This window comes from Gopherus flavomarginatus, chromosome 1 (genome assembly GCF_025201925.1).
Source record: "Gopherus flavomarginatus isolate rGopFla2 chromosome 1, rGopFla2.mat.asm, whole genome shotgun sequence".
NCBI classification, from domain to species: Eukaryota; Metazoa; Chordata; order Testudines; family Testudinidae; genus Gopherus; species Gopherus flavomarginatus.
The window spans coordinates 362071390-362096494 of record NC_066617.1 but is presented as its reverse complement, the minus strand read 5'-3'; the positions used below and the strand labels follow the sequence as shown (position 1 = coordinate 362096494).

At 45.1% G+C, this 25105-nt stretch overlaps 1 protein-coding gene across 9 annotated transcripts in view; it reads left to right on the top strand.

Annotated features, from left to right (window-relative positions):
* Positions 1–25105, top strand: part of FAM168A (family with sequence similarity 168 member A) — a 402338-nt gene that overhangs the window by 376149 nt on the left and 1084 nt on the right. For all 9 annotated transcript variants that reach the window (XM_050930968.1, XM_050931022.1, XM_050930998.1 and 6 more), the window contains 3 exons: positions 7892–8034; positions 18775–18949; positions 24543–24673. In XM_050930968.1, the coding sequence (XP_050786925.1) occupies positions 7892–8034; positions 18775–18949; positions 24543–24655 (431 nt within the window). In that variant the 3' untranslated portion in view covers positions 24656–24673. The remainder of the gene's footprint in view (positions 1–7891; positions 8035–18774; positions 18950–24542; positions 24674–25105) is intronic.

Here is a 25105-nt window from a genome sequence, read left to right as displayed (position 1 = left end):
TTTCCAGCCTTCAGTGTGGCCAACTTCAAACGTTCAAAAATGCGAGTCAGAGCCCCCAAACCCAGGATGATTTTTAGAAGAATAGGTGGGACTTTTTTATTTCCCCTCTGGTGTTTGAGCCTTTAAAGGGCACGTTTGCCAGCTTTTCACTGCAACCACAAGGGATGGAAACTGACTTTTTTAAAAAAAGGAAAGCTGAGATTGTCATGTGATGCCAGGAGCTAGGCATTTAAGAAAAAATGCCAAGTCTCGTGAGACTAGTTGGCAACACTGAAGTAGTTTAAGGTCAAGAATTTATATATGGTGAACAGGAGCAGAACTTAGAAAAGCCAGTCTGCCTGCCATTGTTGATAGTACCCAGGTGGAAACTAAGCTGATACAGTCCTGCTTTCTCCCACTCTCCCAGGAAAGTGTAAATGTTTCTTCTTCATATTTGTCTACAAAAAATGTTGCTTCTTTGAAAAATCTCTTTAGTTCATTATCCACCAGCCCAACAACTTTTTAACTCTGGAACACATGTGAATGGCTCATAGGACAAAGGATTGGCATTGTCGGAGAGGGTCCCGGGTTCAGATCCCAGATGAGCGCCCAAATTGTCAGAGAAAAACAGAGTTCTCATTCTCAGGTTGGGAGCAGCAAGTCAGATACTTTAGTATCCCTGGCAATTTCGCGGAGGGAGAGAGCTAAACAGGTCTCTCTACAAGTAAACAATTACAGCAAGCATTTGTGCCTTTGTTACGTACAATAATGAGCAACAGCTGCATCTTATTTATACATTGATCATCCTGATACCTTATTTTTCTCATCTCTATTTAAATTATAGTCTACATTCCATACTTACCTGACACAAGATTGCAACACCTTCTCACACAGTTCTTTCCCACTTGCCTCACACAATCCTCGCTTCTACGAATCTTGCGTTATTAGGGTTACAGCCAGCCTGACTCTTGCTCACAGAGGGGACTGTTTGCATTGAAATCCCCTTCAAATCCCTGTCAGTTCTTGCTCTTCTTCCACAGCATTTATTATAAATAGCAAATTAACCATGTGTTCCTTGTGTTGAAATGTAATGTGACACCACTTTCAGTAAAATGTATTTCTGAACCTCCAAGGTTGCAGCTAATTAGCCTTGTAAAGAGCAGAATTGGACAAAGCCAGAGTGTGTCTGCTTTTTTTAAATGGACAGGAGATTAAAATGATTTATTGTGTCAGCATCACTGATCTAAAATTAGTGGATCCTATGCTGAATTGATAAGCGGTGCACTTTCTACAAAGGGCTATTTCCCCGGTGAGGCTATGGTGAAATCCACCCTGGATCACCCAGACTTTGCCCTCCAAAGGCTGGGTTCTTCGTAGCTTCACAGAAGCCTTGAGGGCTGCACTGAATTTTCATTAAGCACAAAAGGCTGCAGCCGCCATTGTCAGTCATGTCAAGTGCATCCCTTGGAGACTGCCAGTCTCTGCATGTAATGTTCCAGGTGAGCCAAATAGCTTTTGCTTAAATGATGGTGCATTGCATGCTGGGACAAGTCTTTGTGGGCCACGCCTCTGTCTGAAAGATGGGGATAACCACAAGACACGTGGTTGAACTCGTCAAACACAGCATGCCAGACACACATGGGCCACTTCTGTCCTAGAATATGACCCCATTTTTCCTGCTTTGTCGTTCTGGTGGGACAAAGGAGGCAGAAAGCTGACTTACCTGGGTGGTTGGGGAATCCCCAGAGGGTGTAAAAATCGCTTTGGGGAGGAGGGGAGATGCAGAGTAGGTGCTGTTCTCATGGGATTCTAGTAAAATTGAGCCCAACCCTGTTTTCATCTGTCCATGACAGAGGAGCTTACTTCTGAAGCAGGGCAGACCTAATAAACCTCCCTGTGGAGATTTTACTGTTTTTGTAACAGCTCCTTTGGATCCAGTGTTTGTCTGCACATAAAAGAGATGATGCTTCTTTTAAGAAGTGTCTTTCTTCCCTCAGTGATTGCGATGTGTCTGACAAAGTGGGTATTCACCCACGAAAGCTTATGCTCCAATACATCTGTTAGTCTTAAAGGTGCCACAGGAATCTCTGTTGCTTTCATCCCTCAGTGATTGCAACACTGTTGGAGAAATGTTTTGTTCCTGGCCCCCTCTCTCTCTCTAAGGGCCCTGCCGGCTATGGGAGCAATGCAGTTCAGCTTCAGGGTCAGGGGACAGGATTGCAGCACCCCATGCAGGGGAGTCTACACACCATGTGCCCAGGTGGAACCTAGCTCCATGTGGGCTCCCTGCTCCCTGGGGGGTGGGGGGTGCTAGGTCAGTTAGCCATTGGCACCCGATAGAATGATGGGCAACAGTGTTAAATTGCCATTGCAGCCCTGAGGATGCTGACCTGTTTGCCCTGTTTGTGGAGCGGCTCCAATGCCCCCCTGCTGCACGAGGAGAGATGTTTTCATCCCATGCTTCCACAAGACAGCCCTGTGCCAAGCCTCGTTATTCTGGCTTGTTGCGTAAGATAGGATTTGCCTCTGTAAGAGGAGGGGTCAGGTTCCCTTTTCTGGACTCCAGCCGCACACAAGGAGCAAATGGCTGTTTCTTAATACCAAGAGAGAAGGCTCACTGCTTTTGTCAATAGTGCAAATGGACAGCAGGGAGCAGGGCTGGCACAAAAGGTATCTGAGAAATGCCTTGTGAAATAAGGTGACTTCTGCAGATACACTACCTGTTTAGTCACCATAAACAAGCCCATGGATCCCCTATTACTGTCTGTCATATGTTGGGGAATCAGCAGCTTCAGCATAGCTGGAAGTCAGCACTTTTCCATATTTGTCAGGTGCAGCTGCTTACATTTCAGGTCTTTGTTTAAAATGGGCTTCTGTTAATTGCAGACTTAAAGGGGAGAATAAGGCAATTGTGACACTGATGGGATTCAACGGTGCTTCAGTTGCAAGATAAGGAAAACAAATTATTCAGTGTACAGTCTTGTCCTGACAAATCTGTGCAGCTAGAAACATAAAAATAAGTTATGCCATGGATAGATGCTAATTATAATGGTACATCAGCTGCATAGAGCAGACAGAGCTGCATACAGACTCATCAGCAAGCCAGTTGTCACTGAGAGCTGGCTCCCCCTGCTGTTGAAGTTAATAAGAGCTTTGCCTTTGACTTAGCGGGTATGTCTACTCTGCAGTAACAAACCCACAGCTGGCCTGTACCAGCTGACTTAAGCTTGCAGGGCTCAGGCTGCGGGGCTGTTTCATTGCAGCGTAGAGGTCTGGGCTCAGGCTGGAGCCCAGACTCCAGGACCCTGTGAGGTGTGAGGATCCCAGATCTCAGGTTGCAGTCCAAGTCCAGCAGTCTACACTGCAATGAATGACCTGCAAGCTCAAGTCAGCTAGGGTGACCAGACAGCAAGTGTGAAAAATCGGGACAGCGGGTGATTGGAGCCTATATAAGAAAAAGACCCAAAAATCGGGACTGTCCCTATAAAATGGGACATCTGGTCACCCGAGCTGGCACAGGCCAGCTGCAGGTTTGTAATTGCAGTGTAGACATAGACCAGTACAAGTGGCATTGGGCCCTTCTTGCATATTGTTGCACACTTCACATGCTGTGTTGGTCATAGAATCATAGTATATCTGGGTTAGAAGGGACCTCAGGAGGTCATCTCGTCCAACCCCCTGCTCAAAGCAGGACCAATTCCCAACTAAGTCATCCCAGCCAGGGCTTTGTCAAGCCAGGCCTTAAAAACCTCTAAGGATGGAGATTCCACCACCTCCCTAGGCAACCCATTCCAGTGCTTCACCACCCTCCTAGTGAAAAAAGTTTTTCCTAATATCCAACCTAAACCTCCCCCACTGCAACTTGAGACCATTACTCTTTGTTCTGTCATTGGTACCACTGAGAACAGTCTAGAGCCATCCTCTTTGTAATCCCCCTTTCAGGCAGTTAAAAGCAGCTATCAAATCCCCCCTCAGTCTTCTCTTCTGCAGACTAAACAATCCCAGTTCCCTCAGCCTCTCCTCGTAAGTCATGTGCTCCAGCCCCCTATTCATTTTTGTTGCCTTCCACTGGACTCTTCCCAATTTTTCCACATCCTTCTTGCAGTGTGGGGCCCAAAACTGAACAGAGTACTCCAGATGAGGCCTCACCAATGTTGAATAGAAGGGAATGATCATGTCCCTTGATCTGCTGGCAATGCCCCTACTTATACAGCCCAAAATGCTGTTAGCCTTTTTGGCAACAAGGGCACACTGTTGACTCATATCCAGCTTCTCATCTATTGTAACCCCTAGGTCCTTTTTTGCAGAACTACTGCCTAGTCATTTGGACCCTAGTCTGTAACAGTGAATGGGATTCTTCCGTCCTAAGTACAGGACTCTGCACTTGTCCTTGTTGAACCTCATCAGGTTTCTTTTGGCCCAATCCTCTAATTTGTCTAGGTCCCTCTGTATCCTAACCCTACCCTCCAGCGTATCTACCACTTTTCCCAGTTTAGTGTCATCTGCAAACTTGCTGAGGGTGCAATCCACGCCATCCTCCAGATCATTAATGAAGATATTGAACAAAACCTGCCCCAAGACCAACCCTTGGGGCACTCCGCTTGAAACTGGCTGCCAACTAGACATGAAGCCATTGATCACTCCCCGTTGAGCCTGGTGATCTAGCCAGCTTTCTATCCACCTTATAGTCCATTCATCCAGCCCATACTTCTTTAACTTGCCAGCAAGAATACTGTGGGAGACCGTATCAAAAACTTTGCTAAAGTCAAGGAATAACAACACATCCACTGCTTTCCCCTCATCCACAGACCCAGTTATCGCCTCATAGAAGGCAATTAGGTTAGTCAGGCATGACTTGCCCTTGGTGAATCCATGCTGACTGTTCCTGATCACTTTCCTCTCCTCTGAGTGCTTCAGAATTGATTCCTTGAGGACCTGCTCCATGCTTTTTGATAGGTGACAATAGTTGTGGCCTCCAATTTGCATTTGATTTCTAAGTGTTTTATTCCTGCATGTGAATTATGAAATCAACAGCACCCATTTTATTATATTATAAAATACCTTTAAAAAAAAACAACCCACGCAGCTCGATCCGTGAAGTTAAATCAGCACAGTGTTCATGTCGACATTGTGCATCCTTATGGCGCCAGGGTTCATCAGGCAGAGCAGTAATACTCTTGCACTTCTGTAGCACCCTTCATGGCAGGATATCCAAGTGCGTTGCAAACATAGGGCCTGATCTCGAAATCAGTGGGAGTTTAGGGGTTTGCATCTCTTAGGAGATGTTCAGGACCTTACTAGATTGGGTCCATTGTATGCATTGCTCAATTGCCCTGTGAGGTTGGGAGCAATATGCCCACTTGACAGATTGGGAAATCATCAATGGAAACTTCCAGTCCAGTCTGTTGATTTTAGGCATTAAAAGGCGGCGCCTCACTTTAATGTCTAACCAGTTATTTGGGTTATCATCCACAGAGGACACTGTGCTGCACCCTGCTTTTGCCTTCCCCTGCTTCTGCAAAGCTTTACTTGCTTTTTTTGTTATAATGTTTGAGTATTAGTTACCGTTGGGAGTGTGTGAACCCATTTATGTTTGCGTAGTCCAGCTCTAACATAATGCTGAACAGGATATATTTCTCTGAGTAACATGTTATGAACCTAGATTAGAGTACATTACCTAGTGGGAACAGTCTGAAGCATGGTTTGATTAGCATGCTTGTCAGAACAAGATCCCTGTCAATACTACTAGGCCTACGTCCACACTACAGCTTTAAATCGATATTAATAAAATCGATTTTATAAAACAGGTTTTATAAAATCGATTTTACACGTCCACACTAGGGCACATTACTTCGGTGGTGTGCGTCCATGGTCCCAGGGTACCATCGATTTCCGCAGCGGTGCACTCTGGGTAGCTCAGTAAAAGAATAGGACCAATAACTTCGATATCCGTCCACACTAACCCTAAATCGATTTAGTAATATCGATTTTAAGGTTACTCCTTTTGTTTAGCTGGATTACAGAAATCGATTTTAAGACCCCTTAAAATCGATTTTAAGTGCCTTGTAGTGTGGACGGTTACAGCGTTAAATCGATTTAACGCTGTTTAAATCGATTTAACGCTGTAGTGTGGACCTGGCCTAGGTTTAAACACTGCTATGTAGCCACAGTAGGGTGACCAGATGTCCCAATTTTATAGGGACAGTCCCAATTTTGGTGTCTTTTTCTTAAATCGGCTCCTATTATCCCCCACCCCAGTCCCAGTTTTTCATATTTGCTGTCACCCTAAGCCACAGCCTGGGTTCACCTTGAGCTTCTAAATCTTAATGAAGATGAATGGTTAGAGCAGTGGGTTCACAACAGCCTTCAGACATCTTAATTGTTCACATTGAAAGGTTCAGCGCTAGGGAAGGATAGGAAAGATTCAGCCCTTCCTCTCCAGCAGTGTTATCACAAGCTTTCCAGTCACTACTTGGTGGCATAAACACTTAAAATAGTCTCGTGCAGTCTAGAATCCCTAACAATTATATTATTGATTTAACCATCCAGCAGACAATGGGAGAGGACAAAAGCTCCCAGACTGGGGAGAAAATTACTTGAAATATATATATTGTCTTGAAGGACATTTTGAGGTCTGACGCCATCCCCTCAAGTCATGCCCAGTTTTTTAACCCTGTGAGTACTGGCATTTCCCAGGGATGACACCACATGAATGCTTCTGAAGACATGAAAACTTAACTGTTTGGACAGCTGTGGATATGTTAGAGCGGTATTTTTCAGCCTGTTACCTGCACCGACTTCTCCCAGCCAAGGAAAGAAAAACCCCACAAGGACTTAAGCTGCCATACAGTGAGGTGTACTGTACACCTCCATGCCCCAGATTTGGGGAATCTGCCCCATGTTCTGAAACCTATTGTTCTAGGGACCCATAGTGGGTTCACATTCCAGAACTGTTCAGAAATCCTTGTATGGCATCATAGCCAGACTCAAACAAATTAATAAAAATGACATGGTGGTTAAAAAAATCAAAGTCTAATCCTAGCCATGTCTCCCCTAATGGGACAGCAGTGTATTGTCAACAGTGTAACATCCCCCTTAGACTTGTACACCCTTTGGGCCAGCCCTGTCATTTATTGTGTTTCTACAGTGCCGGGCACAGTGATGGCCCTGACTGGGTTGAGGCTTCTGGAACAGAAACATTTAATAATAATAGGGAGACATGCCTTTAACATGTAGCCCGTGTGCCTTCCTCCACCATGGTCCCAGAAACAGGGTATTGTTCCCTGCAGTCAGTGGGAAGAGGCTGTTCCCAACGCAATGGCTAGGCAGTCAGTAGATCTGTCGGTCTCCAGACAGGAACCAGCCTCGCTATGTTGCTCCCCAAACTGACTCAGAGTGAGGAGTTTTACCTCAGCTGTCCTGGCTGTTGGTGCAGTCTCTCCAGGCCAAGCGCCCCAAAGGAATGGCATTAAGAGATGGAACCTATTATAATTATTTAGTAACTGTATTACCCTGAAGCTCCAGTCAGGATCAGGGCCCCATTGTGCTGGAAGCTGGACATGTTAGACAGGATCCCTGCCCCAAAGAGCATTTAGGTGTATTGTGGCCTCGTATAGCTCACACAGCCGCAGATCACACTGTGTTCCACCACTCAGAGCCCCCCTAATTCTTTGTTGATATGGAAATTGTCCTTCATGCTGAGCCAGTGATTTGCTCTAGACTCATAATGAGTGGCTTCTGCATCCATAGGACCACTAGTGGCTGTGTATCTTTTATGGCACTCTAAACATTGAGTGAAAATGATGTTCTCAGCATGGTTTAAATTGCTAACGCGCCATGTCAGCCTGCTCAGCAGCTGTCTCCTGCAAGCTTAAATCATGGCACTAATGCAAGCTGTTTTTGCTTTTAACAGGGTACACCGCTGGGACTCCATACAAGGTCCCACCTACCCAGAGTAACAATGCACCACCTCCCTATTCTCCGTCTCCAAATCCTTACCAAACTGCTATGTACCCCATCAGAAGTGCCTATCCACAGCAGAACCTGTATGCCCAGGTACGTGTCTAGCAAACTACAGAAAAAAATAGCAGTAAAAGCTTGTGGATCATCCAACTAACTGCGAACATACTACTGGTGTAGATACGATGTTTCAGACTATGTTAATTCACCTGTGTCTGTCTTGTATCTACACCATCTGTGCAAACTTCAGACCACAGCTACAAGCTTGGACCTGGTCAGTATGTGGGTGGGAGAGCTCCACGAAAAGTGATGCTGGTGGTGCTGCCTAGCAGGGTGGACCTACCTCTGAAGGATATCTGCTGGGGTTGTCTTTTACACTTGTGTAGCTTGTCGTGTCAGTGAATTGGATTGAACTGCTCTGCGGTGCTCTCTGCTCTGAGTCAGTACTGATCCAAGCCACTCTAATTCTAAGAAGCATTATGCTGCTGGAGGATGCTGTCTTTTGGATGAGATCTTTACCACTTGTGGTCATTGTTCCTGTGCGGCTTTTTGTTAGTGTGAAAGGTGTTCATTGATGCTGCATGCATCCAGCAGGCTTTGGTTTGAATGGGAGCACAGAACCAGACCCAGCAGGCTGGTGCACAGGGAGCAGCAACAAATCAACTCTTGACAATTCACTTTCAAGGAATCTCTCCCCTCTTTTCCCCAGAAACCTTTGTCCCTTGTTCAGTCACCTGCCTTTCTCAGCAGTCCGTGGCACACCCTGCTTCAGTGTTAGACATGCCCCAGGGAGCTGTGGCTTTACTCCTTTTTTCGTCTTGGTCTGTGTTTTTCCTCTGTGGCTCTCCTCAGTTGTCAGAGCAATGAGTAGCTGCTTCCCCCATCCTTGTGCAGATCCTTCTGGGGGTGCCAGACAACACTGCTGCCTCTGTGCTCGTAAAAGGGATTTCAGGGGATGAAGATGTGGCATGGCCTTCTCTCAACAGACCAGTGTGGACTGCAAAATGTTCTAACTCCTGCTACTATCTGCTGTGTTACTGACACACCATAACCCTTGTAGTGCCCCATAATGAAGCATGTGGTGCACCCCATAACCCTTTGTGTGAGATGCTGAGGTCCAACAATTCCTGCACTGCTTATTATTGCTGTAGTTTTTGAGCACTGTTGAGCAACCCTTGACCCTACTCAGAATCACAGCCGTTGGCAGCAGGACAGGGGCTGTTGGTTCTTGGTTGGCTCAAAGCTGGGCAGAGAAAAGTATTCTGTTCCATGGAGGATTTCACTTTTTCAAAATTTGGGTTTGTTCCAATTCACAATGAAAATCCCAAATTTTGAATTTTTCCATGGAAGGGACCTGGGGACCCTAGAAACCCTCCGGTCTCTGACTTAGAGGCAGTCCACCAGGTGTGCATTGAAGGAGCCACAGAGACCAGCTGGCAAGAAACCAGGCAGATTTTGAAAACTGCCCTGCCTGCTTTCTGGGGGAGCTTTGTCAAAATCACACAGTCTCCTTTGAACATTTCCATTTCAACCAACTGGCAAATTCCAACAAAAAAATAGTGTTGGAATTTTTCTGACCAGCTGTCATGGGACTCCTCTCTGTCAAAGGTGCCTGTCACCATTGTATCTAAGCTCCTTTCCTCAAAGACCTTTCTGGCCTTGAAGTGCAGAGGACTGGAGGATTATGGCCTCTCTGAATGTCCAGGAAAGCTGTAAAAGAAGCCCCGACTTCCTGGATGAGGGAAGCCCTGACCACCCCACTCTGCCCCCAGAAGAGATGTAGTGGTAAGTAGGGGGCAGGACCTCAGGGACAGCTGGATGCTGTGCAAACCTCATCAGCACACCTGTGCTAAATTTCAACCTTTCATATTGTGGGCTCAGCAAATGTGCATAGTAGAAGCATAGTCACTGCACCCTAGCTCTGTCCTCATAGCAGCTAGTTAAAGCCAACAAGATACGGCCTGATTCTGATATCACTTCAACCTGTTTTACTACGGTGGTTAATGGAGTTACTCCAGGTTTACACGGGGATAAATAAGATCCGAATCAGCCCCATGGGATTTAAAATACTGAAAATTAGCCTTTAAAGTGTTAGGGAGTTGTAGCCTAGGATCAGTGAGTTGTGCCCTCCCCAGCTGTGCATGTGACAGCTAGAATGAGTGACCCGCAGAGCATACTGCTGTCCGACCATAATGCAGAACTTGCCTTAGCTCTCTCACAGCAGCCGCAAAGGACAAGGACGAGGAGGTGCCCAAACTAATGATTTTTATCCACATGTGAACTCAATTCTCATGCATTTACACAGTGTTAGTACAGTGGTGAACACAGAATGGATGCGGTGTGTTTGTTAAAGGTCTTTTTCATGGCTGGCTTGCTGCTTTCTTTTTAGTATGTTAGACCAAGGCTGCTTGTCTGTTGCCCGAGCTGTAGAGTTCTCCAGTTTTTCTCTCATCACCAAATACCAACAAGTATGACAGTAGAAATGGGGTCTTTATTACTCTGCCCTATAAAGGAGCTGGGGCCATTTGCTCGTTTCTAAAATACTGTAACTGGAATAGAGCAGCTGGCTAGGGTAGAGGAAGAATTTGTGCAGGATGAAGGAGAGAAATGGGGGGAAGTCAGTATTTGTAGTATAAGACATACAGGAATTGTTCAAATGCCAAGTCAGTGGTTATACTCTCATCAGGCTGTACATGCAGAACAACATGTCTGACTTCCAGGTTCTCCAATTCCAAGGCGGTCTGTGCTAGCCTTTATTTCTGATCTTCCCCACCATTGCTAGTTCCACGTCAGCTCCAATGGGGGCCAGGCTGAGGTTACCCAACCAAGTAACACACACATTGGTACCGCTGGACTGTGTCTATCCTAGTGCCCCCACCATCACTATCTCCTGCGGAGCTGCCTTGGGGCCACATTTTTCAGAACAAAGCCTATGTAATGTGATGGGGCAAGGCCAGATGGCTACAGTAAAGTAGTGAGGAACAGGTATGTTAGCCCCAGGCTAAACAAACCCCTGGTACCTAGGTAACCAAATGACAGTTGCTTCAGGTTAATCAAGACACCTGGAGCCGATTAAGATCCTTCTAGAAGGCAGTGGAGATAGCTGGGTTGATTGGGGCACCTGAAGTCAGTCAAGGGCTGTTTGGAACTAGTTAAAAGCCTCCCAGTTAGTCAGTGAGGTGCAGGTGTCAGGAGCTATAGGAGGGAGTCATGCTGTTGGAGGAACGAAGCAGTATGAATCCATATCATGTGCAAGGAAGGAGACCCTGAGGTAAAGGTGAAGGAGATACTGAGTGGGGGCTGCTGTGGGGAAGTGGCCCAAGGAATTGTACATGTCCTATTTCCAAAAAGGCAGCTACCATAGCTGCTAATTTTAGGGTCCCTGGGCTGGAGCCCGGAGTAGAGGGTGGGCCCGGACTCCCCCATCCCCTCCCTGATTAATCACTGAGACTGGGAGACAACAGAGACTGTGGGAGGGAGGATAGCTTCTCCTCACCTCCGTTGTTGACTTATGATGAAAATGGCTCAATAAGCTGTGACCCTTGCCTCTAGAGAGAGAAGGGCTATGTGGAGAGTCACAGTGAGCCTCTGAGGCTAGCAAAATCCTCCAGGAAACACTGGACCCACAGAGTCAAGGACAGAACTTTGTCACAGTAGACAAGACACAAACACCCATCCCACTTCCCCTACATATCTTTTTTATGGAACTCAAATAAACTTCTCTGTGTTCATTCAGTGCTACTGCCTCCGCGTATATATCCAGGCTGGGATTTTCCAATGTGACTGGTGATTTTCTGGTCCTGACTTGGGACACCTTAAAGGGGCCTGATGGTCAGAAAGTGCTTATCACCCACCCTCTGAAAATCAAGTTGGGCACCCAAAGTTACTAGCCACTTTAGAAAATCTGTTGCCTGACAACCTCCCCTAGTGTTTGTATGTGACTTAATGAAACTAGGGCATCTTCTATTCTCATTTTTTCCATCCTAACATTTTATTTCTTCACACTGACTTTTACATGAGCCATTTTAGACATAATATGTCCCTCTCCCCGTCATTCTCCTTGGTATTGTGACCCCCTGCTCCCAACCATGTATCTTCCTCACATGAATGCCACTATCCTACGTCCACTCTTCCTGCTTACTAACATATAAAGAACAACATTTCTCCCAACACTCAGCCTATAGCACTACACCAGTGACATCCCTATCTGCCAAATTGCTTCTGTACACAGCCTTACCCTCTGTGTTTCTCTTCAGCCCAGTGGCTCAGTACTAACTTACTGACCTTAAAGTGTAATCATCTCTGTATGGCCTGCATTAAATCCATGGATTGTACTCAGTCCCCTTCACAGTAAAGAAGGATGTTTTTGTTAAGGTGCTCTGCAAAGGGAGGGGGGGAAATTGGAGCGTGTCTCTTCTTTTGTGTTTTTGATATATTAAGGTGACCTCAAAGGTTGAGGGATTTTTTGTTTTGTTTTTTAAAATCTACTTGCTTTTTGCATTAGAAATTCAAGTCTTGTCTACCCTGGAAGGCTGTATAGAGATGGGCAAACTAATGGGATTATGACATCATAGAAGGCTGAAAGCCAAGCAGTTGAGAAAGGAAAGGATTTTTTACCCAGACTCTTTTAAACTTTGTTTTTTAATACCAGTTTAAAACTCCAATGCAAATAAGGCCTTTGGAATGAAAGAAAGGATGGTCTTTGTTAAGGATTCAACAAGCCACCCCTTCTGGGGAACTCACAATACACATGGAGATCTCCAACGAGCCTCCAAGCAAAATCAGCCAACACCAGACTTGATATTCTCAATTTTTTCCTGTGATCTAAAAAAAAATAAAGTAAAAACGAACTACAAAATGATGAAACTTTCATCCCTTCTTATATCATAAAGAAGGGGGAGAAAAGATACTAAATCTTTTTTTCCCCTTAGCAGGTCACTCTTAAACATATCTATGAAAATTCCAAATTTCTCTCCCCCTTCTGATGTCAGGTGGACTCCACACAGACTTAGAATGTGAGATCTGATTAAATTGCAAGTTTCTCATTGCCAACAGAGCTGGTGGTGAAGCCATTAATGAAGTCTTCAGTGATTGACTGACTGATTTTTACCACAGACTGAAGATCCCCTGTGGGGTTGGTGCATGTAGCTAGATGGTTGATAATGATATAGGCTCTGGCAGGTAACTCAGTGGACTTTCTCTTTGGTGCCACTTCTGTATCTTGGAGGCCAGTTGTGGCTTTGGGGCACATAATTGCCCTACATTAAGGATGGATGAAGATTCAAATTGTCACTTGGAGAGTTATAAGCTGCTTCCCTGCCTGCGCCGGTTGCCAGGGGAAGTAATGTATCCCAGCCCTGTCCCTGGCACCCCATACTCCTTGGGGTGTGGATGCAGCTGTAGGCTCATCCCATTCCCTTCTTCTCCCACCTTCATGGGAGGGGATCTAGCTCCCCTGCTATGCTGCTGTCGGCAGTATAGGATGGCTGGCACAAGGGAGCATGAGGGAAGTGCCTTATGTGCACGAGCAGACACACAGGATGGCCACAATCTGGGTCACTGGGTACAGTGTGTTTTGAACTGGGTTCACTTTATGGACGATTAATTTTTTTAAAAGATCTTTGCAGGAGACCAGGTAAATTATGCCCATTGCCCCCCATCTTCCATTCCATCCCTGTCAACTCCTCACTTGCTCTCACCTTTCCCAACTCAGGTACCATAGTGACGCAGGGGGTGGGAGGGTAAGGAACTAGATACAGCTGAACACAGTGTTGCCATGTTTCTTAGGAAATACTTTGTTTCTCTGAGCATGTACTGGTTATTCTTAGCTCTCAAGAATGGCTGGGCTCTGGCCCTTGCTATGGCAAAATTCCTCCGTTGGGCAGTGTGGTGTTCATTTTGATGGAATACATGGGCCTTGAGAGTCTCTGTGACCCAGTCACTGGACACCACTGAACATAGTTCAAGGTTTTGAGAACCGAGACCTGGACCAGCTTAGCCCCATGGCAACAACCACCATTCAAAGTCTATTCAACTTTTTAGTAAAGATACAGACAAAGAGGGAAAACAGTTAAACATTTGAAATATAAAGCATTAAATAAGGCTTTCATTCTAACATCCCTTGAATTTTTATAGGGAAAGTCCCCATTTGTGAGGATTTTAGATAGTATTAAAGGTGGTAATAACTGTCCGTTTTGGGGAAAAGAGAAAAAGTTAGTTGAGCTGGGTTACAGCTGTTGTTGTTGAAATCCAGTCCTGCTTCCCTGAAGAACAAAACAAGACAAACGCACACAAAAAAGAGGGGAGAAAAGAACAGCAAATATAGAAGAATTCAACTTCTGTCTCTGGCATTGACTCTCACTTGCAGCCTCACCACTGGCAAAACACAGACCCAGCACAGGGTCTTATCAGCCACTCAGAGACCTGTCAGCGAGGCTTGGAGACTTGTACCAGCATCAGGCAGTTTAGGGCATTGCTTTTAGGTGCCTCACTGGTCAGAGACTCACTGTAGTGTTGCAAAAGATATAGTTGTCTTGGTCGGCTCAGCCAGTCATTTATTAACCAGAAAGGGAAAGCAGAGACTGGACAGGGAAGAGAAGAAGTACAGTGAGGAGGAAAAGGACAAAGGAGGGACGAGATGAGAGTAGGAACCCAAATCTCTCACATTCCAGGTGCTGCTCAGGTTTTTGCTTAAAAATAGTGGCGGTGACAATGTCATTGGTTCCCTCTCTCTGGCCCAGTCTGGTCAGGATGACTGTCGGGATCAGGATGATGAAGGCCCAGTGGTGTGCTGGTGGATCCTGGGATCCCGGAAGACGGTGGGAGCCAGGATGGCACAGCTGGCTGTTTGCAGTTCAGCAGTGTCCTCCACATTTTTATCTCCCCCCAAAGTTTCCCTTTTAAGGACCCCAAAAACAGGTGATGTGCAGAATAGCTGCACCCCTCAATATCTTGACCACCAATTTCTGAAGTACCAGGTTTGGTCCATATATTTCCAATTCCATCTTTTGTTTACCAGTCACGGTCTTAACACAATCAGTTGGCAGTATCAGTAAACCTTTTTGTTTGGACCAATTCAATGTTTCCGTCTTCTTTTATTGTCTGTCTTTCTGTCTTCCTTCGTACCTTTTTCGGTCAACATTCTTTATTATGGGTGATTGTGATATTTTATGAACCTTCAGCCGCTTTCTAACAGTTATGCTCACAATCAGAGCAGGCCTGATAGACCCCAATTATTACAACAGGCATTCATGGGGCTAGTGTTCCCAGTATCTTCCCCTCCGCTGAAACCAAAGATAAAGCTGGATAGTTTCCAGATATTTCCTAGATCCTTTCCTCTCTTGTTACATTAGCTTCTCTAGTCCAGCGTTCACCTACATGTTTTAAACGTCAGCAAATAGTCTCCTCGTTGTTTGGTTTGATAGGAAGAAGAGTGGATCCTGCACACTGTGCGTGTTTCAGTATTTTAGCTGCTTTGGCTTCTCTGAGGAAGACTACGCAGCTGAACTTTAGTCTTTATTTAAATTGCGATACATGTGATTATATTCTCGTATGTGTGTTATATAAATCCGGTGTGATGTCTGAACAGCTGTCAGGGTGCCGTGGTTTCCCTGTCTGTCTGTTGTGCCAGCCCCTCTCAGAATTTGGGGTAGGATTCTACTTGATCCTTGACATTCTCTCTGTCTTCAACGGCTGATTTCTCAATCACCTGCTTTGGCGTGATCCTGATTTATCTTAGCACTTCTTCCTCTTCCCTTGAGAAATATATTTCTGCTTCTAGCGTTTGTCCAATCAGCTTTTGTGGATACTGAAGGAAAGAGCTGATTTAATAGCCCAGGTTTATCCCCTTCTTCTGTCAACACCAGACCTCGTTAGAAGTTCTCCAGTGGTTAGCATTGCCTTCTCATGAAATTTCTCTTCATTCTTTACACACCCTAATCTTCCCAACCCTCTTTGTTTTACATTTTTGATTGCACTGTTCTTATATGTCTCCATCTACAATTTCTCTTCGTTAAACCACTTACATTTAATGCAGTTTATTTTCTGGACGCATACCATTTTCCATCCGTTGTGTTATTCCATCCAGCACTACTGCTTTGGTCCAGAATCTGCTCTGTTGAATTTCAGCAGCCTTCATTTCCCCTCTTTCAGTCTCATTTTAGGCCTGCTCACAACCCTAACTAGATTATGTTCCCTTTTGTGTAGCAGCTACCTTATCTCTCTTTGCATCTAGTTAGGTCCTTAGCATTCCTCCAAATTAAGTTGAGCGTTCCTCCTTTTCTTTTACTTGTCACTCATTTTGTAAGGTAGCAGCTACACAGAATACCTACTGACCACACATACCGCTCAACGCATGTGTACATATGCAGTATATTCTTCTCAGCAATATGCATGGGCAACTCTTAACATTTCATCTTTTGGCTCTTGCAGGACTTGAATAGTTTCACAGCAGCAGCCCTAAATATTGGCAGCTAAGATGGCTCCTGCTCATTGTTTTGCAGCTGCTTTATAGCCCTCCACAGATAACATGCTGGTAAAAACATCTGCGTCCTGTCTACCCTAATGCTTTCGCCATTGTGGCCACGGGTAGAGCAAGACCAACAGTGGGGGAAGCGCTAACGCAGACAAAACCTTTATAACAGCCAGCACTATATGGACCACCTGCAAGGGCTCAGTATGGGCCACAATTTGATAACCTCTGGGAGATGGCATTCGCTTTTGCTTTCTGCCCCATTTTATTATGTATTGCTGTAATGTCTCACTGTTCTCAGTTAAAGAGCTGCCATATTCTGCCCCACAGGTAGCTGCACAGTTGGGCTGAAGTAATCCCTGGGCCCAGCTTCACACCTATGGCAAGTGACACTCACAGGGAAGCCACAGAGAGTGCTGGGTGTGAGGGTCTTGGAGGATCAGATATCCTGGAAAGGACCTTGAGGTTTAAGGGTACTATATCAGTGTGTAAACTGAACACCTCCAGTCAGTGCAGATGTTGTTTGGCGATTAGAAGGGCCAAAGTCATAGGAAAACAACTTGCTGTCAAAAGTGTTCTGGGGAAAATTTTTAAGACTGGAGGCTTAAAAAGTTTATTTTCTGGACACGTACCATTTGTTGTACATGGAAGTTGTACATGGATGAAATGGGAGCTGGTGCTTCATGCACAAAAGTGTTTCAGTGAGAATCTGCCAAAGAGTTAATTTCACAATAACAGACCTGCTCCATTTAGAGAGGAGGCCTTTATCCTGGTCAGCCAGTGTATTCGATATTGTGTTGTACTGTGCATTAGATTGTGGCCTCACTGGGGTGGGTTGCGTATCTTCTCCTACCTACAGCATCAAGTATGTTGATGATGATGATGTGCTCTCTTCTGTGTCTCAAAAACATGAGTTCCAACCTCAGGGCAGATGTTAAAAACCAGGGCACAAACCCCAAATTGGTGGTGAGTTCTCTTAGATTTCACCAACCAATTACCAAGTGTAAACTCTTCAGGAACTTTAGCAGCCTTAATGTGAGTCACAGACGGTCCTGTTGGATACTCCCATCTCTCTCACCACCCAGATAAGCTTGTCTTTGTGATAGATAGCCCTTACACCAAGAATCACAGCATGTTCAGCTTATTCCCAGTCCCAAAGGACCAGTCGTTCACTCCAGGTCAAGTGCACCTTAGATCTCACACCAAAGACAATCCTTGTAGCCAATCTATAATAAACTATATCAAGATTTATTAAATAGGAAAAGGAAATGAGAGTTATTTACAAGGTTAAAGCAGGTAAACATATATACACAAATTAGTTACAATCTTAAATTTCAAAAAGTAGATGATTCCAGACTATGCAATTGGGGATCTCTTGCTTATGCCTAGATACCTTGTCCCGTGCAGTCCAAGCAGCACAGAAATTCAGTTTCTGCTTTTTGGAGATTTTTATCCCCTTCCTCACTTATGCTATGCGCCCGCCTTTCAGAAAGCTATGCTCCAGCAGTTCTGCCATGCCATTTTCAGAGCTGCCCCATGCCCGTGCCCAACTCGGCAGGTGTCTGGGGACACCGGGGCTAGGAAGAGGGTGTGGTATGGGGGCAGAAGCTGCTCTAACACAGTCTATCATTTCCCATCCACCCAAAAGTCAGGGCCCACCCAAATTTCCACCCCTAGCTACACCACTGCTGCAAACTCAGCTGATGGGAGGAATTCACTTGCGTGATTCATCTTCACAAGGATGGGGCAAAACAAAAAAAATGTCTTTTGTCCTTTTTAAAGTTCCACAATAGTCCACCTGGTGTCTATGGACCTTCCCTGTTGGGCAGAGCATAACACCATCTGTTGGAGACCAGCATTTCACATGAATTAATGTCTCTTTCCTGTCTGGTGATTTACACAGCCACAGAGGCTCACAATACAAATGGTCAAATATTACCTTACAATGTGGGATAGAAATGTTACAAGTGAGATTAATGTATGCAGCAATCCAGCAAAGTCTAAACAGTAAACACATTTTTATAATCCTAAACCCTATTTTAACAGTCCTAACACATGGAGGAGCCAAGCTGATTCCAGCTATGTATTTGTCAGTCTTCAGTTGAGACATGGAGACCTTGGCATGAGCTGGCACCTGGTCTGCCAGCATCACAGGAACACAATAAATAATCATGATTTAAGCCCAAATGGTTCTGTTGGGGTAATTCAGTGCTGACAATACAGCATGTGTTATCAGACTGATATCTAGGGCATGCAGAATCTGCGATCATCTTGAAATAAAGTAACGAACTCGGAGATTGTCTTTCCATCAGGACGTGTGCTTTCTGTCAAACTGAAAAGATTTTCCTATTTATTCTTTCCAACAGGGAGCTTATTATACACAGCCTGTGTATGCGGCACAGCCTCACGTCATCCATCACACCACCGTGGTTCAGCCAAACAGCATTCCGTCTGCTATCTATCCAGCCCCTGTTGCTGCACCTAGGACTAATGGTGTGGCCATGGGAATGGTTGCTGGGACCACCATGGCAATGTCAGCAGGTGAGAATTAACTCTTGAATATGGCCAGTAAGGGGATCCCTCAGAATAGCTGCACAAATAATGCAGCTCTGTTGGTGTGATGAAACAGTGGGACTTTTGTAGCTGATTGTGCCATGAGAAATAAAATCTCTGTACATCAAAAAGATCCCAGCACATAAATATTTGTCCATTTTAAATTCAGTGTCTCTCTCTGCGGTCTTTTCTCCTTATTGTGCACATTAAGAATTTGCCTGAATAAACTTAGCAGAATCAGTCTTTACATGTTGATGTAATATAGCACATTGCAACAAAGTAATTTCAAAACCAGTTTATACATGATTGCTTCTGAAATGTGGCCAACAACCCTCAGTTATTTCAGGGATTAAATCAAGAAAGCACCCAGTGCAAACTGCATTTTATTATCCCTAATTTCCATAGCTAATTGTGCACAAGTGCTTGCCACAAACATAATGAGTTTTTCCTACACTAAAAGGAAAGCTAAATGTGGCTTTATCTGCCAACCTCAATGCCTTTTTAAACAAAGGTTCAATCCATTTGCTCCTAGTAGGTGTTTAACATTCACATTTACAAAGATAACAAACTAGACCCTCCAATTGGCTCACCCTATAGGGACACATTCTTAAGACTTTAGGTGTATTTTTCCTACTCTGTTCCATCTGTTCCAGAAGCAATATAATAAGCAGCTTCATTCCTTATTCGCAACACTGTGATCATACCCTCAGGTTCCTTTTATAAGATACTTATAATGTTGTTGAAGATGTTAGTATTAAATATTTTGACAACAGAAACATTAATGTTGGCATATATATAATTCCCAAATTATATTTAATTTTTGCTTAATATTTAAATCCTGATAAAAACATATTAATAGATATCACTTAAAACAAAGGACAAAGAATCTTTTTATTTGCACTACAGTTTATATTTCTGTCCTTAGCTGATATTCAAAAAAACAATTGTCAGTATTGCTCCTTGAATTGTGCAGCAGGATTTTTAAAGACTGTCATAGCTATGAATTCACAGCAATATACTACATGTCTTCTTCGCTTGCTCTAGTAATTTGTGAATCAAAAATAGCTATTTGTTAGGGAAATCTCTGTCACGAATGGCAATGCCACAGTCTGTGTGCAGCAGGCACCATTCAAATGGACAGTTCTCTTTCCTGTGGTACATGTAGTATTCCCCAAACTTACACTGGGAAGGAAATGTAATTGCTCCATGTGGTCAAGGTCCAGTTTTTAATGATTGTACAATTAAAACGTTCTATGGGCATAATTGTTTTAAATAGTCATTCTGAATGTCAAGATGACACTTAGAACAAAACAGTCTTGCATCGTATTCTGCACTTCACATCACACACAGTCCAAAGGCTGTGTGAAAGTGCTATTTTGAAAGCCTTCAGAACTATTGATGTGTTAGCAACAATGGGCTAGTGGACTTCATAGAAATTAGAGGTGAAAGAGACCTAATAGGACATCCAGCCCCTCCTCGACTCCTGCTGACATACCTTGGTTCCCTACACAATATTCGCCAATGCTCTAAGTAACTCAGACAATTGAGTATCAGAGGGGTAGCCATGTTAGTCTGGATCTGTAAAAGCAGCAAAGAATCCTGTGGCACCTTATAGACTAACAGACGTTTTGGAGCATGAGCTTTCGTGGGTGAATACCCACTTCGTCAGATACATGTAGTGGAAATTTCCAGGGGCAGGTATATATATGCAGGCAAGCTAGAGATAATGAGGTTAGTTCAATCAGGGAGGATGAGGCCCTGTTCTAGCAGTTGAGGTGTGAAAACCAAGGGAGGAGAAACTGGTTTTGTAGTTGGCAAGCCATTCACAGTCTTTGTTTAATCCTGAGCTGATGGTGTCAAATTCGCAGATGAACTGAAGCTCAGCAGTTTCTCTTTGAAGTCTGGTCCTGAAGTTTTTTTTGCTGCAGGATGGCCACCTTAAGGTCTGCTATAGTGTGGCCAGGGAGGTTGAAGTGTTCTCCTACAGGTTTTTATATATTGCCATTCCTAATATCTGATTTGTGTCCGTTTATCCTTTTCCGTAGCGACTGTCCAGTTTGACCGATGTACATAGCAGAAGGGCATTGCTGGCATATGATGGCATATATTACATTGGTGGATGTGCAGGTGAATGAACCAGTGATGGTATGGCTGATCTGGTTAGGTCCTGTGATGGTGTCGCTGGTGTAGATATGTGGGCAGAGTTGGCATCGAGGTTTGTTGCATGGATTGGTTCCTGAGCTAGAGTTACTATGGTGCGGTGTGCAGTTACTGGTGAGAATATGTTTCAGGTTGGCAGGTTGCCTGTGGGCGAGGACTGGCCTGCCACCCAAGGCCTGTGAAAGTGTGGGATCATTGTCCAGGATGGGTTGTAGATCCCTGATGATGCATTGGAGGGGTTTTAGCTGGGGACTGTATGTGATGGCCAGTGGAGTCCTGTTGGTTTCTTTCTTGGGTTTGTCTTGCAGTAGGAGGCTTCTGGGTACACATCTGGCTCTGTTGTTCTGTTTCCTTATTTCCTCGTGTGGGTATTGTAGTTTTGAGAATGCTTGGTGGAGATTTTGTAGGTGTTGGTCTCCGTCTGAGGGGTTAGAGCAGATGCGGTTGTACCTCAGTGCTTGGCTGTAGACAATGGATCGTGTGATGTGCCCGGGATGGAAGCTGGAGGCATGAAGGTAGGAATAGCGGTCGGTAGGTTTTCGGTATAGGGTGGTGGTAATGTGACCATAACTCATTTGCACCGTGGTGTTCAGGAAGTGGACTCCCGTGTAGATTGGTCCAGGCTGAGGTTGATGGTGGGGTGGAAGCTGTTGAAATCATGGTGGAATTTTTCCAGAGTCTCCTTCCCATGGGTCCAGATGATGAAGATGTCATCAATGTAGCGTAGGTAGAGAAGGGTCGTGAGTGGACGAGAGCCGAGGAAGCGTTGTTCCAAGTCGGCCATAAAAATATTGGCATATTGTGGGGCCATGCAGGTGCCCATAGCGGTGCCACTGATCTGGAGATATATATTGTCATCAAATTTGAAATAGTTGTGTCTGAGGATAAAGGCACAGAGCTCAGCAGCCAGTTGTGCTGTGGCATCATCAGGGATACTGTTCCTGACAGCCTGTATTCCATCTGTGTGTGGGATGTTCGTGTAGAGAGCCTCTACGTCCATGGTGGCTAGAATGGTGTTTTCTGGAAGGTCACCAATGCATTGTAGTTTCCTCAGGAAATCAGTGGTGTCACGGAGATCTCTGGGAGTGCTGATGGCATAGGGTCTGAGTAGAGAGTCCACATTGCCAGACAGTCCTTCAGTGAGAGTGCCAATGCCCGAGATGATGGGGCGTCCAGGATTTCCGGGTTTGTTGATCTTGGGTAGTAGTAAGACAAACCCAAGAAAGAAACCAACAGGACTCCACTGGCCATCACATACAGGCCCCAGCTAAAACCCCTCCAACGCATTATCAGGGATCTACAACCCATCCTGGACAATGATCCCACACTTTCACAGGCCTTGGATGGCAGGCCAGTCCTCGCCCACAGACAAGCTGCCAACCTGAAACATGTTCTCACCAGTAACTGCACACCGCACCATAGTAACTCTAGCTCAGGAACCAATCCATGCAACAAACCTCGATGCCAACTCTGCCCACATATCTACACCAGTGACACCATCACAGGACCTTACCAGATCAGCCATACCATCACCGGTTCATTCACCTGCACGTCCACCAATGTAATATATGCCATCATATGCCAGCAATGCCCTTCTGCTATGTACATCGGCCAAACTGGACAGTCGCTATGGAAAAGGATAAACGGACACAAATCAGATATTAAGAATGGCAATATACAAAAACCTGTAGGAGAACACTTCAACCTCCCTGGCCACACTATAGCAGACCTTAAGGTGGCCATCCTGCAGCAAAAAAAACTTCAGGACCAGACTTCAAAGAGAAACTGCTGAGCTTCAGTTCCTCTGCAAATTTGATGCCATCAGCTCAGGATTAAACCAAGACTGTGAATGGCTTGCCAACTACAAAACCAGTTTCTCCTCCCTTGGTTTTCACACTTCAACTGCTAGAACAGGGCCTCATCCTGCCTGATTGAACTAACCTCATTATCTCTAGCTTGCCTGCATATATATACCTGCCCCTGGAAATTTCCACTACATGCATCTGACGAAGTGGGTATTCACCCACGAAAGCTCATGCTCCAAAACGTCTGTTAGTCTATAAGGTGCCACAGGATTCTTTGCTGCTCAAACAATTGACCTTCCCCCTCTTTCTGTGGGAGGTAATGCCCAGTCTGAGAAACCTTATCATGAGTTAATTTGCCCTGATAGATTAAACTTCATCCTATCACTTTCAGTTAAAACCTCCCTTGTCATTTAGCCTCCTTGGTGTTTATGTACTTCACACTTTTGTTGTGTCTGTTGTTGTAACTTCTTCCATCATCTTTGCCAGGCTGCAAAAGGTTTCAATGGGCCGCTTTTTATATGCCTCTGGGAATGGGGAAAACCTGGAGAAAGGAAGCTAGTAGAAGAATTGAGTGTGTGCAGATATGTTAAGCCTAAATGAATTCAGAGTTTTGAAGAGGTTCATTAAAAAGCTTTATTCTGTTCACTGTTCTATCTAAGATTGCCTGCTTGAGCAAAATGCCTGGGATTGAGTCCTCACTAGCCCAGTAATGTTTGGAAGAACAAAGGCAGGCTGTAGCGTGTTTTCCCCTCAGATATAGTATCTGTGGCACAATGCTCTGTGGACACTGTGATATGTGAGCTGAAGGTGCATATCTGTTCAGCGTCAGGCGTCCTTATCACAAAACTTAGCCAGCAGAATGCTATAAAGTCCTGAGGGTGTTAATCTGTGGCAACTCTCCCTCCCGCTCATGAGGGCCTGATGCTCAGAAATGCGGGTTCTCAGCACTCCCTCATTTCCCTTCCTTCATTTCTTCCCCTGGACAGCTGTGTCAGCTGTCAGTTGGATCAAGATCTAGGAAAGGGCCAGTTTGAAGCTATGCTTTTGCTCCCAGGTTAGGTTGTGGTCACAGAACTGATAAATGAAATCCTCCATCACTGAGCTGAAGACATCTATATTCAGTTCTGGCACTTTGCACATGAAAGACACTATATTAACAAGAAAGTATCTCTAAGCGTTGGCCCAGACACACGAGTTCCGTAATGGTAGCCAAGATTGTGGGCAAGTGTGAACTGAAGTTGGAGATGTAATTTCCATCTTGGATCGACGTACATGCACTGGCTTTGACTGAGCTAGAGTGCTGAAAATAGCAGGGTAACCACAGAGGCCTGGGTCATGACTGCCCAAGTACAACCTGTCCAAGCCTATGAATAAGTCCTCAGGCAGCTCACTGTGCTGCTGCCTATGCAGCTACGGTTACAACTCTATTTTTAGTGTATGACCAAAGCTAGCGCGTATGTCTACCGGAGCTGGAAATTACACCTCCAGCTGCCTTGTAAATATACCCTGTGTGTAGGCAAACAGAGAGCCATTCTGTGCTCAGGTCCAGCCGCGCTGAGCCTTTGCCACCCTGACTCTAAATGCTGTCTGCCATCTCTCTCTCCTTCCTGTTTCAGGAACCCTGTTGACCACTCCACAACACACTGCAATTGGAGCACATCCAGTTTCTGTGCCAACGTACAGGGCTCAAGGAGCCCCTACCTACAGCTACGTACCTCCGCACTGGTAAACGTGATGGCCAATCCATGTAAGTGCTGACACATGTCTAATGTGCATGAGGTTTTTAAAATCTTCATTGTAGGCTTTAAAGGTGAGCTGCAAACATCAAACCACTGTAGCAGAACACGCTGCATGTCCCAGCAGTAGCAGTCAGCATAGCATTTACTTTCCCCTTGCTGCAGAACTGCAGGTTTTCGCCTTTCTTTATGCCTTTGTAAATACAGAAAAACCTACTAACATGAGCCACCAAAAAGCCGAATATCATGGGGTAATGAAAGTGGAGGTGCTTCAGCTGGTGTTCGAGCAATACCTACCTCACCTTTGTCAGGTACTCTAATGTAAAGTTTTACCAGTGACCTGAGCAATGTTAAGACACAGTTACTTCCCAAATGCGTGCAACATGCCACAGTCAGATTTGCTGATCTCTTGAGAGAACTGATACAAAAGCATGTGAGGTCCC